Source organism: Eleutherodactylus coqui, chromosome 9 (genome assembly GCF_035609145.1).
Source record: "Eleutherodactylus coqui strain aEleCoq1 chromosome 9, aEleCoq1.hap1, whole genome shotgun sequence".
Classification (NCBI taxonomy): Eukaryota; Metazoa; Chordata; class Amphibia; order Anura; family Eleutherodactylidae; genus Eleutherodactylus; species Eleutherodactylus coqui.
Window position 1 is genome coordinate 118,573,390 of NC_089845.1, and position 18,159 is coordinate 118,591,548.

Here is an 18,159-nt window from a genome sequence, read left to right on the forward strand (position 1 = left end):
TTTATATTCTCCTAAATAAGTTACAGACTATAATTATACAGTCAGGAGGATGAGCTGTGATCTCCTCAATTATAACTGTGTCACAGAAGCTGCGAGATCATCGTCAGTGACTATGACAAGAGCTGTGCGACAATCGGTGACTGTGTACCCCTCTAGACAATTTCTGTACTAGGTGCATGTAACAACATAACACAGGCCAAGAAACTGCCTTAATTTGAGAACACATAACCCCAAGTAGATCTGAGCTGATCAGAATTAAAATTGCATGACCATCTGAGAAGAGGCCAGCAGTTTCAGACAGATAGGAATAACTAACCAAGGTAACACTAGCTCACTTATATATATTTGGGGGTTAGCTACATATTAATTTTTAATAAATCGTTGGAGTGGCCCTTAAAAGAGAAAAAAAACCTGTTCTACTACAAAACTTTATTTAAAAGAAAGACTTTACAGTGAAAAACACATGTTTTTGTCTAAAAACTGGCATAAATGTATGGAAACATGGCTATATGTTTAATATGTACAGGTATGCTTAAAATTGCAGATGTTTGTATACCTGTCACGTACCTTTTATGTATACAGTAAATGTACATTAAAAACTTGATGTGAACAGCCCCTAAGATGGTTTGCACATGAAGAAGCTTCACTCCAACACAGTAGATTTGGTTAAAAATTAGCCACAGCCAGCTTTATTTATTTTTTTTTTAAGGCAAGAAGTCACTTTACAGTACAAATATATCAAATAAATCCTCAAACTAAACGCGTAACATCCCTATCTAGGGGCCCTGTGCCTACTGCCCTGAACATTAATGCCAACAGCGTACACCGCCAACAGTGTACACCGCCAGTCTTCATTGTGTTGCTTCCAAAGGCTTGGTAATGCCTGGCTTTCCCTAAACTAAGATTATTGTGAACAGCTGGGTTTCTTTGGCAAAAACTCCACCATGGCCCTAGTATGTGAACCTAACCTAAGTGAAATACAGATTTAAAGGGATTGTCCAGGGAGCTGAAATACCCAGTACAGCATTGACAGAGCCTCCATTTCAGACAGATTTTGACTATGGGTCACATGATATGGCCATTCCATTATGCTTCGTGCCATCGCAGAGGCTGGCTATACAGCTCAGGTCAATTACTAAGACAGCCCCCTTCTATACCTCTGTCTTGACAGGGAACGAGCCATGCTGTTTTCTAATTGGACAGCTGAAACCTCAATCAGCTGCATGGATGTAGTGGGAGCGCACCCTACTCTCCCCCAACAGCAGCAACCTGGCCAAATGTTTGTCTCTGCTGCACTGCCACAATATGTTTCTATTTTTTATCAGGGAAATGTATTAGTACTGGCATTTCCAACAGCGGTTCTATTACACTTTCCTCCAGCACGTATGGTGTGCTTAATACATGAAGAGGCATGTCGGGGAGAGGGAGGGGGGACCCAATCGATCCTGCCTCTATCACCAATTTGTCACGGATCGACCAGTCTGAGCGCTCTCACCGCTATGACCACGTGTCACGGCAGAGCCTCAATTGATCCCTCTAGCGGGATTGAAAGCAAGGAGTCATTAAAATATAGGTGGGTTTATACCCAGCTTTCCCAGGCTTCTGCACGCATGCTGATTGAAAGCTCAAAGCACCCTTGGTTCCGGTGTAACGCCCCCAGCACTCCGCAATAACCACACACTCGCTATGACCACCAACTTTTGGATCCCGGACTATGAATTATTAACACAATCTTTTATTGCAAACTAATTGCAGATTTATTCTAAAGACTATCAGTGCTAAATATATGTATACAAAAATATACAGCAAAGGATGTTACAGTGGAGAGAAGGTTTACAGGCATACACAACAGACAGTACTTAACCCTTTCCAATCCACTGTCTGACGTCTTCCTACATTTTAATTGAAGCTTGCACAGCTCCAATGTGAGAAGATGTCCGACAGGGTATTTTTACTGTCTGTGGCCAGCCACTTTGCTGTCGGAGTCTCTCTGGCGCACACACATTGACTTTAGCCAGATGGCACCGTTGTATAATAGCAAAAAGAGAAAGCCTTTTAGGAAACCCTGAATACAATATTGGATTGGAAAGGGTTAAAATAAAACAATTAGGAAAAAGAATAAATATACCAGTATTGAGATGTTCGGGCCAGGGTTGTGATTGTGTGGAGTCACTGGAAGCAAATGGGAAAGTCCATACGCTGTAGTGCATCTCCGAAGGTCTGACACTGGGTCTTTCTGACCTAGTTTTTGAACTTTTTCCCAGAATGCACCTTACCTCGCCCCCTCTGAGGTCATTTGGAGAATTAATTCATATAGAGAATAAGTGATCCCCATGTAGGGCCAATGCTTTTGTAACATGTCCCCTCCTTCTAATGGTATCTCAGAACAAAAGGATCTACACATAAAGATTCTCTCAAGGGTTTGAAGAAATCGGTGAAATTGTAAAATGAAGTGATACAGGGGCAAATGACTGTGCAGGTGAAATGGGAATAATGAAAAGTAATTCTGGGAGTGCGGCTCATCCTAGATAATGACCTTTGATCCACTATAATCAAAGGTCTCCGGGGCACGAAGGGTATCGTACGTCATGTTCCACACTAGTGCCAGCCCAGGCTCTTGCAACGACACAATCCATGGATCTTGCCAGTAACTTAGTGACACTGGTATCATTGTGGATGTTGTAGTGTGTCACTCTGACCTCTCGGAGGAATGAAATGCCGCAGTAGTCACACAGATTTATTGACCATATTTTCTTGAGTAATTCTCAATGAGGCTGTAAGATTCCACAGACTGTGACTAGACCGAGCCAGTATTGTAAATGTAGTTGAACTGTGTCCTGATTGATTCCTCCTGTCAAGGTTGCCTCTTCTAAAAAGAATACTAAGCCTTATAGGGAATAATTTTGTGTCTATGAAAAATGCGAGGATGTTACACCGCATGCAATCATGATAAATGGTGTTACTGCTGCATCAGACGTTCTGTCTGTGCTACTTGCGGAATGCATATTAAAGGCGATGGAACACTGTATAGTTCCCCCCTTGACTTTGTGTCATGGACCTAGATAATAACTTTATATATTTTCTAGAAAGGAGCAATAAGGGAATCTGTCCTAGTGTTCGGTTTGTGGTGGCCGGGAATATAGTACGCACAGCCACTCCATTCAGCTCTGTGGGACTGCTGAAGGTAGGCAAACTCCTTGTACTTTGGAAGTCGGAGTAAAGTGGATGGAGCTGCCACACATAGGCTTGAACGCTGCTTCATTCAAGCTCCTCCTTGATGGGAGAAGGAAACAGGGAATGGGAGAACCTTGTTTTTGTGACCGGTGGGGGTCCTGGCAGTAGGACCTGCACTGATCAGGCATTTATTTCCTGGGTGATTCTGGGAATAATTCTTTATGTCCTTAGAGAGTATACATTCTTCTTTGTGCCCTTAAGTGTGAGAACCTACTTGTGTGTACAGCACAGCAGTGTGAAATGCGTTGTGGCGTTTGTCATCCTACATAGTGCTGCAGGCTGAAGTAATACTCCATTGTCATGGAGCCCAAACCATGTGCAGAACAGCAGGTAATGCTGGAGATCACTCAAACATCTGCCTCAGGGAGCAGGTCCTCTTCTGCACACACAGGGACAGACAGGGACAGACAAGAACATAGATGAAAGCTATTGCAGTAGCAGCAGGACCGTAGATGTCATAACCATGTGAGCAGGAAGCAGCCAGAGGGGTCATGTATTACTACACTTGTTATTAACATTAAATCCCCACATCCATCAATTTTTAACATACCAGCTGCAAGGGTGTATGTGTGTCTGTGCAGCAGAGCTGTGTCTATGTAGCAAGGCAGTATGTGTGTATGTGAATGCTGCAGGTGTGTGTGTGTGCGCGCAGCAGAGCTGTGTCTATGTAGCAAGGCTGTATTTGTGTATGTGAATGCTATAGGTGTGTGTGTGTGTGTGTGTGTGTGTGTGTGTGTGTGTGTGTGTGGAGCAGAGCTGTGTCTATGTAACATGGCTGTGTGTATGTGAATGCTGCAGGGGTGTGTGCGCACAGCAGAGCTGTGTCTATGTAGCAAGGCTGTACTTATGTGCTTGCGCCATTATTTAAATTGGACACAATAGGTTTAATAAGAGCTGACTGTTCAATGTTAACCCCATTTTCTATACTGAAACACCAAAGTTAATAACTGTAACCCCCTCCCAATTTGTTAGAGCCCCAGAAACGTTTGAATTAGTATGATATATTTTTCCCCGTGCTCTGTTGTCTAAACCTGGGGGGCGTCTTGCAGTCAGGTGTGTCTTATAGTCCGAATCCCACAGTGGAATTTGTCCCTGACCGCGACCCTGCGTACCTGTCAGTCGTCTTTTTTTTTTTTCTGTACTGCGAATGATCCTAACGGCTCGCCGTCGGACATGCGCAGTACAAAGTTTCGCACGAGGACGCTAGGCATTGATGCGGGTGCCCATGACCTTTCTGAAATGTTAATTGCGAAAGTCCGTAGGTCGGAAGGCTTCTATTGACTTTAATGGAAGCCGTCCGTGCAGAATCTTCTCAAAAATAGAGCATGTTGCGATTTGTTCTCTGCGAATGGAAATCGTGATTTCCGCTCGCATGCTTTAGACGGTATTTGCTCCGGAACACAGAGATGGACATCCGTCCCGGATTCTGCAATGCAAATCCACCAATGTACAGCCTAAATGATTTAATTTTGTTTTTTAAGGTTCTTGTACAGATAATAACAGGTCCTGTTGAAGGTGGAAATAAATCTAAAATGATTCATCTTTGTCCTATTTGTAACACGACAAAAACCTGTCCTCTTATGTCCACTGCATGCTGGCTTTAGTAGCGCTGTCCGGCTTCGCTGCAACTTCCTTTCGGTCCCCAGCACTGTTCTTCTTTATCTTTTCTCTCCGGGGATTGAAAAATCCCCGCCACCTGGAAGCGCTGCCTCTGATTGGCTGATGCTTACCCAATCACAGCCAGCATCCAATGAACCAATCACAGTCATTCATCAAGCGCTGGCTCTGATTGGCTAAGCATCAGCCAATCACAGCCAGCACTTGCAGGAGGCGGGGATTTTCAATCCCTGGACAGAAGAGATGATGAGCAACAGTGCTGAGGACTGATGCAGTGAGGAAAAAGATGCAGTGGAGCCCCAGACAGCGCTTCCAAGGTGATGTATACTTTTTTTTTTTTTAATCTGCAGCTAGGGCTTTTTTTTTGGGGGGGGGGGGGGGGGGTTGGCCTATATTTCAAACCCTCCCCCCCTTCCTAGACCAGCGATGCAATATCGCTGTGATTTTGTGCAGCGATGCCGTGTGAACGAGGCCTGAGGGTGCTATTACCCAACAGCGTTTCTCCACTTCTAGATACAGGTGTCGCAACTGGTTCCAGCCAACGCCTGGACTAACTAATAAACATGTAGCAGGTACCAAATTTTTGCATACAGCCACTGCTTAGCAGAAAATTGTATAGTTATTGTGAGTGTGTGTTTATATGTAATATATAAAATTTAGAATATTTATCCTAGTAAAAGCAGCTGAAAGTTATACTAATTTTTTGCTATATTTGTTTTTATAGCACACATACGAAAAACTGCAAAAGGCCGGCGATAGCCGTGGCTTGTTTTTCGAAGCGTTCGCGTGCTTTCATAAATCATAGTGCATTGTCTTCCTATTTGATGGTCCAGACGGAAACTTTGCGAAGTAATTATTTATGTCTGTAGCAAAATATAGCGCAGTACGTGTAAACTGCGATCAATATAATGTAGCGTCTTCAGGCAGCTTTCTTTGAAAAATAAATAGCGCCCTGCAGGATACCTGAAATCTGCTCACTGCAGGACAGCGATGTCCGGCGCGGCCTCTCAATGATTGAATACCTCCTTAGGGATGTTAGCAGAGAATAGATGGAAGCGGCACAGAATGAGACGCCAGATAATAATCTACTTGAAAGGAATGATTATATCTTTTGTTAGTTTAGTTAATTGGTCTACTGCTTCAATCATACATAGTTTTCCCCAGGAGGACCTTTTACCTGGAGTTATGAGGCACAAATCAGAGACTTTGTTTGCTAAGATTTAAAGGGAATGTGTTGACAGAAAATGACTATTGTTTGGAATTTTTTTTGCTATACATATTTTATTGATTTATTTTTGGTGATTTATTTATTTTTTATTCCCATGTCACTTTATATGTCAAAACAAATCTAACATTTTTCACACTGACCACGAAGCTTAATATTAGTCTGAAACTTTTTTTCAGTCTGTGGTCATCTTATTATCACAGGCAGGATTGTTATGAAAAGTAAGGCCTCCTGCACACGGGCGGGTCGGACCCCACATGCAGCATTCCCGCAGCGGAGTTCGACCCGGTGTCTTCTGTTCAGCGCTGCGAATGTACCGGCCAACACTATGTCGCGCATGCGCAGTAGCCACCAGTGCACTGCAATGACGCTGATCCCGCAATACTTCCTCAGTGCTCACTGCGGAGGTGCCACGAGATGGACTGTTTCTATTGACTGCAATGGAAGCTGGACGTGTGTAGCCCGCACAAAATCGCAGCATGCTGCGATTTCTCACCCACGAGCGGAAAGTTGCAATCGATTTTCACACATGGGCAAGAAATAGCGGATTGTCATTGCATGCTAAGGGCTGGATTTGCTGCAGAATCCGGAGGCGGAATCCCGCTCCGGATTTCGCAATGCAAATCCTCCCGTCTGCAGGAGGCCTAAGAGTTTGTTTAGATGCGATGATTGTCAAGCGCCCAATAGCTGTCACAACAACTTTCGCTCCTGTGCTTTTACACAGCAGTGATAGCCGTTCAGTGAATGGAGGTGGCAGAACATGCCGGATATCTCTTCTGGCCGTGCGCCTTCATTCATTCCAAACAGGCAGTTGTTAATAGATGAATGACTAGTCCTTCTGTGAGCTAAATGACTAGCGACTACTGAGCGACTTCTTGCATAGTATCGTTGGGTGCCGTGTTTACATTGGACGACAGTCACCGGAAATATCTCATTTGAATTATTATTTGGTCGACTATCTGCCCGTGTAAAAGTACCCTAACACCTATATATTAATAAGGATTTACCATTCACAATAGATGGTCACAGCTCACCTCCTCCTCCCAGCACAGTAAACTTTGCACAGGTCACAGAGCATGCCTAAAACATTCTTCCATAGAAGTCAATGGGTCTCCTCCTGTCCATTGTGTCTATGGTTTAGGAGACTGCTGTACAGAACAGGAAATCTCAGACTATTACTGGGCTTGGAGGTCAGAATGAAACCTGCAAAGTATTAGTGTTTTATTTAAGTATACATAATGACATGGAAAATTGCTTTTAAAAAATCATCAAAAATGAGCACCTAAAATTAGATTCAAACAATGTCATTTTCTGATGACACGTTCCTTTTAAACACGAATAAGTTCTCATTTTCACAAGCTGAACTGCTATTCCTGTGATAAAGCTTTCCTGAGACCGCATTCACAGGCTCCTCTGGCATCCATAATAATCTTCAGATTGGGAAGATGACCTCTAATTTTGACCATTAACACGTTGTGATTGTTACTACATTCCGACCGTCTTTGGATTGTAGCAATTACTGCGGAGTGTAAACCTTCTGTAGACATTCTCCTTATGTAATGGGTTAGAGGATGTGAGGTCATGAAGGGATATCTCATTAGCAAACCAAAGTATGCTGCATGGTGAGTGCTGCCAACGTTCCCAGCATCCTTTGCAACACTGGAGGAACCTTTGGTGACTTTCCACGGGCGCACAAGGACTCATGACTGCTTGTTCTGAATGCACATTACCGGAGCTCTATAGCTTCATTGAACTAATGCTGAACACAAACAGTATGCTGGTCCGACTTCTAATGCTATAATGGTGTCCCGAAGAGGGGATCCTGGGGGGTTGCTGCATGTAGGGCGTATTCACAAGGATGCAAACCCAGGCCTTTACACATCCAAAAAAAAAGTCTATTCACGTATTTCCACTAGGCTGCTTTTCTGTCTTGTAGCTTCTGCAAGAGATTCATACACATGCGGTGATGCTGAGGCCAATTCCAACTGTGCCAATTAATTAAGGGAGTTGTTTTGACAACTTCTGGCTGCAGTGCTTTATTAGGGTGATATGGATGTCATAGAAGAAGGTTCACCCTCAGGACCCTATCTATGAGCTCTAGTGCATTACATAGTGCTTGCTACTGTAGGGCAAATACACACCTTCCCAGCTGATCTCCTTGGTTAGATAAAATTTTTAGGCCACCTGCACACGGGTGGATTTGCATTGCAGAATTTGGAGCCGGTGTCTGCCTCCGGCTTTCGCAGCAAACACCTTCCATAGCATGCTATGAAAAAGTAATTCTTCCTGCACACAAGTGGAAACTAAATGCCGCTCGCGGAAGAAAAATTGCAACGTGTCCTATTTTTGTGCGGTTTCCGCGTGGACTGCTCCCATTGAAGTCAATAGAAGCTGTCGATCCGCGGCCCTTCCTCGATTGACATCAGTACAAATAAGAAAAAGAAAAGCAGGTACGCGCGGATAATGCTACTGCCAGGGCCAGAGTCCGCATGCGGAATGCGACCCGCCCGTGTGCAAGCAGCCTTAGTTTCCCCAACAGTCACATGGCATTTGCAAAAACCCTCCCGTAAATGTTAATTTTAGGGCTTATTCAGACGACCGTATATCGGCCAGGTTTTCACGCCAGCCGATGTACGGCGTCCCTCTCTGCAGGTGGAGGAAGCTGGGAGCAGTGCACTGAGCTCCCGCCCCCTCTCCGCCTCTCTCCGCCCCTCGACACTATTTGCAATGAGGGGGCGGAGCTACATGGCAGGACTTAGCTCCGCCCCCTCCCATTGCAACTAGTAACATAGTATGTAAGGCCGAATGAAGACATTGTCCATCTAGTCCAGCCTGTCTATCCTACTGTGTTGATCCAGAGGAAGGCACAAAAAAACCAAGGCCAGAAGCCAATTAGCCCTTTTGGGGGAAAAATTCCTTCCCGACTCCCTAATGGCAATCAGACTGTTCCCTGGATCAACCCCTAATAGTTCCTACCTGCCTGTATACCCGGATTGACACTTAACCTAATATTTATATCCTGTAATATCCTTCTCCAGAAAGACATCAAGTCCCCTTTTAGTGCTGAGGGGTGGAGAGGAGGTGGGAGCTCAGTGCACTGCTTCCGGTTCTTGCAGCCTCCTCCCCCTGCAGAGAGGGACGCCGTATATCGGCCGGCGTAAATACCGGTTGTCTGAATAAGCCCTTAATTGTAGATTTTGCATGTGTCTTGTATGCGTAAATATACAATATTATATTATTATTTTCTTTGGATTTTTTTTTTTTTTTTTTTTAGTTTTTGCCATGAGGGATAAATACTGTTCAATTTATTGCACAGGTTGTTCTAGATACAATAATACCAAACAGTTTTTTTGTTTGTTTTTTTTTTGTTTCAGACAAAGATGGGAAAGTGCGGAAAAAAGGGGGGTGTCTGTTACAATTTTTTTACGTTTTTTTCTTATTTCCCTATAGAATGCTGGAACCCATAAAAGTTATGATTGCTATCATAAAGCATTGCAGTACTTTCGTATTACAATGCATTATTGCTTACAGTAGCAATCACAGGATTTGGCATTGTGGAGGGTCTATGACAGCACAGAGGTAGTAATTGTGTGAACCCTTTACATGCTTCAATCTACATTGATCATGGTGTGTAAATAGCTGGTATTGGTGTTCTCACGGATCCCCGCTTTTGCAGCAGGAGTCCAGCTGTCTGTCACAGCCATCCACAGGATTTAAGTTTACTTCCTGTGGCGTTAAGGGGTTAAGAAGCAGTGCTATTAACTCTAAGCTATTATTTATTTTAACTTCCATGTATGAAATGTACAAAGTGCTTGTCCCACAAAATGATCTTACGCCCTACTAATAGGATTCATTGATTTCTACGAGAGTGCCGAAGAGAGCCAAGCACTTATACACCGCTATCTCCGGCGGTCCCATTGAACTGAATGGAACAGTATTGAACAAATGTGAACTGCATTTATTTTGTTACACATGGGACCTCTGTCCTTGTGATTGGTGGAGGCTAAGTGGTCAGACCCCCTACGATCAGATGCCTATTCCATATTATGTGGCTAGGACTGAAGTTTTTTTGTGGGACTTCCCCTTTAATTTTGTTTAAGGACTTTTCGTTCTTGCAAGCAATAATCTGCATTGTCAGCAGGGCAGATTTCAAACTTCCTTTCTTCTCTATACACAGTATAAACGAAGTGTTGACTGATCTCATTAAGGTTACAGCCTCACATAAGCTCTTGGTTTTGTTAAAATGACAAGTCACTAAAATGTAACCTCACCATTTCTTTGAGGATAACCTTTCTGCTGTGCCTGATGTGATCCGTGTGCTTAAATATGTGCAGTGCTTTCTGATGCTAACAAATGATTGTTCTCCAATTTTGCCAACAGCTGAAGAATTTAAGCTTCGAGGAGCTGCAGATGAGACTAAAGGCTCTGGACCCCATGATGGAGCGGGAGATAGAAGAACTGCGGCAGAGGTACACAGCAAAGAGGCAGCCCATTCTTGATGCAATGGATGCCAAGAAGCGGAGGCAACAGAACTTCTGAAAAGAGCCAAGTCTCTTATTTACAAATGGACAGAAGCGATTTCTAGGAACTCCCATTTTCCCCGCTGGAGCAATGGTTGAGTAAACTTGTGTGTAAATTTCTTCATTCTTGCAAGGAACGTTGAACATTTTCCTCCTCTTTGCTCGATAGCTGTGTGAGAAGAGCCTGAGAATTATGGCTTCTACGGACGATTCTTACCCCATCTTTCCATGGCTTTTGCTCCATTGCTTTGACAATGAGCTTATCCCCCCCCCCCCCCCCCCCCCCCGATACTTTTTTAACTAGCATTATGTGCCCTAGTCTTTGCATGTGATTGTATTGTAAAGGAGGGGAAAGACATTCACAAAGAATCCATCTGGAGAAGCAGCCAGCATAGTCTTTTAATATTCCTTCATATCTGAGTTTTCAGGGACATGTGTTCGCACCTTGGTAAATCTTCATTTGCCTTAAAGTTACAACATATCTATTTATTTCTGTGTTACATTTGAGTGTGACAGACATTAGTGACCAAATGTGTTCTGTGCTTTTTTTTTTTCGTTTCCTTTTTATTGCGACTCTGAAATGTAGATATAATGTATGTTAGTCTACTCCATCAACCTTAATGCTCAACTTTGCCGTCTGAACACAGTCTTGAGGGTACTTTATTACTTATACCTTTCTGAAGACATATAAGCAGCCCTCCACTTGCTGTTTGTGGGTATCAAATCTTAAACTTACTTGTTGAACAAAAATGCCACTAGTAGTGTATTTTTATTTATTTTTTTGTTGGAGCCATGAATCCAGCTTTCCCCTACTTCTCCATATAGCTAAAGGGGCAGCAATATATATCTGAATGCAGCAAGGGTGGTGAGCGTACTTCATTAATAGTTCTGCAACAAGCCCATACGAGTCTCTTGTTTTTTTCTGTCTTGGGGCGCCTTCAGACGAACGTATATAGGCCGGGTGCCGATATACGGCGTCCCTCTCTGCAGGGGGAGGAAGCTGGAAAAAACTGGAGCAGTGCACTGAGCTCCCGCCCCCTCTCCGCCCCTCGCCACTATTTGCAATAGGAGGGGTGGGATTGGCTGGAGCTAAGTAGCCCCACCCCACCCATTGCAAAGAATCCAAATATACGGTCGTCTGAAGGCACCCTTCAAACCATGCAGTGATTACTATGTGTTAAATCTGGCAGCCTGTTTTTTGTCTTTGAATTGGAATAGCTTTACATTTGGCCTGTCAGCATTGCCTAATCTCTATAAAACTTAGACCCAAATTTAAAAACAAATTAAAAGGACCCTGAGAGTAGAAAATATACAAATAAAAATCCCACTAGCTTTTTCCTTAGTTTCTTCAATCAAAACTTGGAAATAAATAAAGAATTTTTGTGTCTCAGGAGATCAGATTCCTTTTTTACAATCCTGTGCCTGGGTGTGATCCTGTTGGCTGCAGCAGGAGCCTCCCCCACTGCTATGTCTGCAATATACACAATGCATCTTAGGCACAGCCCCCTTACCCCAGGTGTTGCCGATTCAAATAAAATGTAACATTAGCTGTTGCTTTTTCTACAAGATTAATGTAAGGCCTCATGTCCACGGGGAAAATCGGGCCCGCTACGGATTCTACATGTAGAATCTGCAGCGGGTCCCTCCTGCCCCGCAGACATGAGGGCTGAAAATAAGAATTTAAAAGAATTTACCTATCCGTAGCGGGCGGGGAAGGTCAGCTGTTCCTCACGGCCGGATCTTCTTTTTCGGCCGGCGGATGAATTCGTCACGCAGGCGCATGCGCCGGGCACATCCGCCGAGCCGAAGCAAGAAAGATGCGGCCGTGAGGAAGAGAAGACCTTCCCGGTCCGCTCCGGATGGGTAAATACTTTTAAATTCCTATTTTAGGTCTCCCGCGGATCCGGACGGCTTCCATAGGCTTCAATAGAAGCCCGCGGGAGACCCGCACGAAAATGGAGCATGGTCCAGATTTTTTCATGCTCCATTTTTTTTAAAATCCCTTTTATTGACCATCCGCGGGTATTTATCTACCCGCGGGTGGTCAATGCATCCCTATGGGATGCGGATCCGCATGCGGGAGATCCGCTGCGGATCTTAAATCATATTTTGCCCGTGGACATGAGCCCTAAGACTGTTATTTTTAAGAACACACAGAAAATCTTGCAGACAAACAGCTTAGGTAAGTTTCTATAGCTCATTTACTCTAGCATTCATATTTATTGATCACAGAGGCAGAATTGTCTAATAATCAACTAGAAAGCCCTTCACAGTTTAGACAAAATGTAAATAAAATCAGTAAACTTTATTAAATATGTTTAAAACCATATAACACAAATAGGGCACTACACAAAAACCTCTATGTATAAAGAGGTGTACAAGTCTCTATCAGAGGAGACTACCACCACTTCTTATCAATACCAGATGGTCCCTAATCTGGGTACGGGCATTGGTAGAGTGGTAGAAAAAAGGAAGAAACGCAGGAACTAGTATATAGATAGATGATTCCATTCCTGGTTAGCCTTCCCCGTCCTTATATCTTTCTTTTGGACGTATTCGCGTAGTGTGAAATTATTTCACTGGGATGAATTGAGTGTCATTATTATTACCCCAGTATCTCTTCTATTTCGTGTTCCAGAAAGATCTAGTATGGGGATAGGTTTATCATCCCTTTATTTGGGGATTGTGGAGCTACATAAGCGATAGCATAATATGGACGATTGGTATGTAGTATTGGTATTAAATAACATCCAATTGTCTCAATATTGCTAACCTCTATGCTCTCATAGTACAAAGAGAGAAAGGAACAGATGGTAGCCCTCTTTTAAAGAGATTGATCTTGGGGCGACCACTTTTCGTTTGCTGATAGGTGATTAAATCAAGTGGAATCACTATCTAGTATATAACACTTTCAGTTGATTCCTCAAAATTCGGTATAGGTATATTCGTTATTCAACTAATAGTACTATGTATAATCTGGGTCTCAGCCCTCAACGTGTTTCACCGTTCGTAGAACGGATCATCAGGAGATCTTATTGGTTAGTACCATCTTCTACGAACGGTGAAACGCGTTGAGACCGAGACCGAGATTATACATAGCATTAAGTGGTTCTCTTTATTAGCTTAAAGCAACCTTGTGGCCTCAGGGACAAAATTTGGACAGAGACAGGAAGGGTGCCAATTTGGTCTTCCAAGATGGCCATAGTTTTTCTCCCACTAACTGCTCCACACTGTGCATCAGTAGTCTAAAACGCTTCAAAGAAATGCTGCTTTCTGATTGGCCAGCTCTCTTGTGAGCAGTGATGGTTAATCAGATAGGTATAACACAACAGTATTCTGAGACACATACTAGCGTATAGTGTGCATTAGGTAGTCAGAGGAGTGGTATAGCCATATGGAAGAGCAAAGAGGGGCCCAGGAACCAACGGATTAGCGGCAAAACCTCGCAAATGGAATTCGTCAACTAAGATTCCACCTCTTTCATTCCTTGGAAAATTTTATCCCTGGTCTTGGAAGGTCACTTTAAGAGGTTATTGTCACTAAGGCAGACCTATTGATGTAAGGCCATCTGTGTGGAGATCTCGCTAGCATTTAGTGGGTGCTTCTATTCTCCCCAAAAATCTTTTGTATAGTTTTAGCATGCAGTGTGTTGGTACTAGTCAGGTAACTAATTAATTTCTCAGGCAAACTATTGCACAATTATACTTTCACCCCTTCCCAAATATTTTGGATCTCCTAGGTGCCCTCACTAAACGTTAGTAGTTTCTGATCTGTCTGCTTTAGTGGCAGATTAAGGGGACCAAAGGCCCTGAACTATTCACCATACTAGAGGAGTTGACTTTCCATTTGCTTCTGCATCCGGCTCAGATCACCATGACAACTTGTCTCCGCAGAATTTGGCATACATACATCTTTGACTCTTTAATTTCCCAGCCACCTAGCTTTGTTTTCCAAACATCTACATAATCTCCCCATCCATAATGTCCAAGGTAATAATAATACTATCTCTGACTAAAAAAAGAAGGGGAAAAAAAGTACAGATAAGTGATTTTTTTTTTCATTATTATAAAAAATGAAGGATATTAAAGGTTAAAAGAAAATCATTTTTCTTTATTCTATAATAAGTGAACATAAAACCTATTTGGTATTGCCGTGTTCGTAAAAGTGCTATCTTTCAAAGTAATGCATTATTTATCCTGTCTGGTGAATGCCCTTAGAAGAAAAAATACACAGTATCAGAATGCCCTTCTTTTGCTCAAGCTGTCTTCCAGAAAAAATGTCATAAACAGCTATCAAATATCCAATACACTCCGAGATAAAAATACAAATAAAAACCACAGGTCGTCCAACATTATTTTTTAAAAGTAGTACAGCCCAAAACTTTATACATTTTGGTATCGTCGTAATCGTACTAACACAAAACAAGTTGTCATTTTTGCTGCAGTGTGTATGCCATAAGGACAAAATCCCACAAAAGATGGCGGAATTGCGTGTTTGTTTTGTGTTTTTTTTGCATTTCTCTTAAGTTTTTGAGTACATTATATGTTACATTAAATGGCACCATTGAAAAATACAACTCATCCCTCAAAAATCAAGCGTTTAGAAAGTTATATCAACAGAGAAATAAAAGAAATATGATTTTTTTGAAAGTGTGAAGGAAAAAAAAAATGGGGAAAAAAAGGCAGCCACTTAGTAATACTTATCATTGGCTCCATTAAGTAATAATGACCCCATTTAATGCCCCTAATGGCCTTTATTAGGTGATAATGCTTCTCATGGACCCAATTAGTAGTAATGACCTGTTTAAGGAGGTTTTCCGGGACTTTTCTATTAATGGGAGATACGCTTCAGAACCAACCTGGGCCACTGTTCTGACCACAGTGACCGCTGCCCCAGGAATCAGCTGATCGGCGCAAATCCCGAGTGGTTAGTCCACACCAATCATCTATATCAATAGACTCAATCATTAACAAAATCAATCATCAACAGAGTCAATCATCAACAGGAAAAAAAAACATTTTTAAAGTCCCGGAATACCCCTTTAATAATAATGCCCCATTGCCAATATGGACAACTCTAATATAAAAATGCCCCTTAAAACGAATATAGTAAAAAAAAGAAAGGCAATATTCCCCTCATCTGCGTTAGTCCTCCCCTCTCCTAGCTATCTGCTATCCATGTCACTGGTCCTCCATAAACTTCCAGGTTACATAAACGCTACAACCAATCAGTTCCCGACCTCCGCTTTGATGAGTCCGTGGGCTAACTGTAGCGATCACATGACAAGCACATGATTCGTTTACCCAGTAGCAAGCTGGGGACCAGTGTCATGGACTCCAGAAGCCAGGAACGGGAGGTGCGACAGGTAAGGGGAGTAAAGTTGTTTTTTTTTCGTTGTTTTTTTTTTTAATTATTGCACCAACTTTCATTAGTTGCCCATTAATAATAGGGGCAATTTAGATGGGACGGACACCCTCTTTGCTCCTATTATAATCTGCCATTGGTCTGCTTATAATATTAGTGGTTATATTTGGCAGGATCGTGAAGGGAGCTAGCATTTCCGCGCCTGATTCCCCTCGTCCAAAATAACTACATTTCTACTCCTTTTTAATCCATGTTTCTCCCCTTGGGTCATGTGCGACCTTTTACAGATCCCATAACTTGTCGGCGAGATTTCCAGCTCTTCCAGTGTCACCGCATAAAGCATTAAACACAATGGCAACTGCTAGATTCTTGTAATTGCCGGCTTACATTACAATCTGTGACATTGCTGCTGTTTTGAAGCAGGTAATGATTTTCCAAGACATTGCTAAATGTTACGTTCGTGAGCTGCAATTTTGAGCAGCACTCATTCATATACTGCAGAACGTAGGAGTTAAACGTCCGCCACGCAGATCTGTAGTGACATTTCATACTGGTCTTAGAGATTCTAGATTTCTTTGCTGCAGTTTATGGACTACCTGCGTAGAACAAGTGGCAGTATTAGCGTAAATTATCCTTTTTGGTGGATGAAAGCGCCTTATATGTAGCAACTGCTGTTTCCTTCCTTTGTTCCCATATTGTACTGTGTCCTAGTTATTCTTGCTGTGTTCAAGTAGCCACATGCAACTTTCTGGGATTAGAAAGCAAATGTTCTGATATCTTTTGCAGAAATGGCGCCACTCATGCGCATGTTGGCTATGTCTGGTATTGCAGTTTAGCCCCGATCACAATCCATGAACACAAGTGGCGCTGTTTACGGCAAGAAAAAAGAGCAGACTATATTTCTAATCCTGGACAACCTCTTTAAGATGGAGCACCTCCTTGCAAGTATTCCACAGCGGACCATACAGGATTAAGAAACCACTAAGACACATTAGTGTTACTACTGTTACATGATGAGTAATGAGCCTTTTAATCTTAATATGAATGTTCTAGTTTATTTTCTTCTGTCGTTGTAGGCTGATGTAATACTTTATGCGTCTTCCATGATTAATTAAATGTGGTGTATGACAGCAAAATAAAAATTACTGAATGGGGGAAGAACATGGGAGTGCAACAGATACTACTGCTGATAAAGGGTTATTCTAATCTCATAAATGTTGGCATATTGCTAGGGTATGCTGTCACTTTATTCCTTTGGGCCAAATTCTTAAAGCCTGCCATAATCCTGAGAAATAATGGGGCGCTTTCCCCGTAAAGCGGGACCCCCTTCAGTTGAATTGAACTCTGCTCAGTTTGAGCTGTAAAGGGGCCAAAGCACTGAATTATTTTCCAGATCGGCAGAGATCCGACTCGTAGTGATCAGAAAGTGATGACATATGCTAAAAATATGCCATCGCTTTATGAGATGTGAGAAAGGTATACCCCTTGAATGTATTCATAAAAAGTATTCTCTTGGCGTTACACGTTTTCTGTTTTCACTTGTTGTCCTCCATTCTAAATGTGGGAAAAAAAGGAAATGCAGACCAAATAGAAACAGAATATAGATGACCTAAAGCTGGCAATGGGCACTGCAGGAAAGTCTGTCAGCTCAAACAAAACTGTGTTTTTTTTTATTTCTGCAAACTGCCAGACTGAGCATTAACCCCTTTAGTGGCACGCCCGGAAAATCCCTGGGGCTTGCTGCACTGACCATGCAGTTAAACCCCAGAAGATTTCCGTGGACAGCTCTAGTGCTGAAATATGCACAGCGCTGAGCTGTCCTCTGAAATCTTCCGGAGTTTTTATTGCATTGTTGGCTCATTTAAAAAAACCTGCCCTGAGAGGCATGACATGGTAATAATAAGCTTGTCACTGAAGGGGTTTAACCTCATGCACACTGCAGAGATGAGAGCAAGAGACGAACAGATTCCCTGCAGCTCCACGCAATGGTGCAGAATTATGTAGATATTGTCTACAAGACGTATTACATTTGGAGGAAACTAGTTGCGTAATATCGTTGCCCTGGTTCCACGGCGTTCTAAGTCCCAATTTGCAAAATTTTCTCGGCGGCACATTGAATGTTTGAATGCTTGCATAGTCAAACGTATCTGCTTAATCTGGAAATTTAAAGTATACACCTTTCTCTTGACAATAATTTTT

At 42.6% G+C, this 18,159-nt stretch overlaps 1 protein-coding gene across 1 annotated transcript in view; it reads left to right on the forward strand.

Annotated features, from left to right (window-relative positions):
- STK3 (serine/threonine kinase 3) overlaps positions 1–12,168 on the forward strand; it is a 213,020-nt gene extending 200,852 nt beyond the window's left edge. The window contains exon 11 of the mRNA XM_066578398.1: positions 10,457–12,168. Within this exon, the coding sequence (XP_066434495.1) occupies positions 10,457–10,615 (159 nt within the window). The 3' untranslated portion in view covers positions 10,616–12,168. The remainder of the gene's footprint in view (positions 1–10,456) is intronic.
- The last annotated feature ends 5,991 nt before the right edge of the window (positions 12,169–18,159 follow it).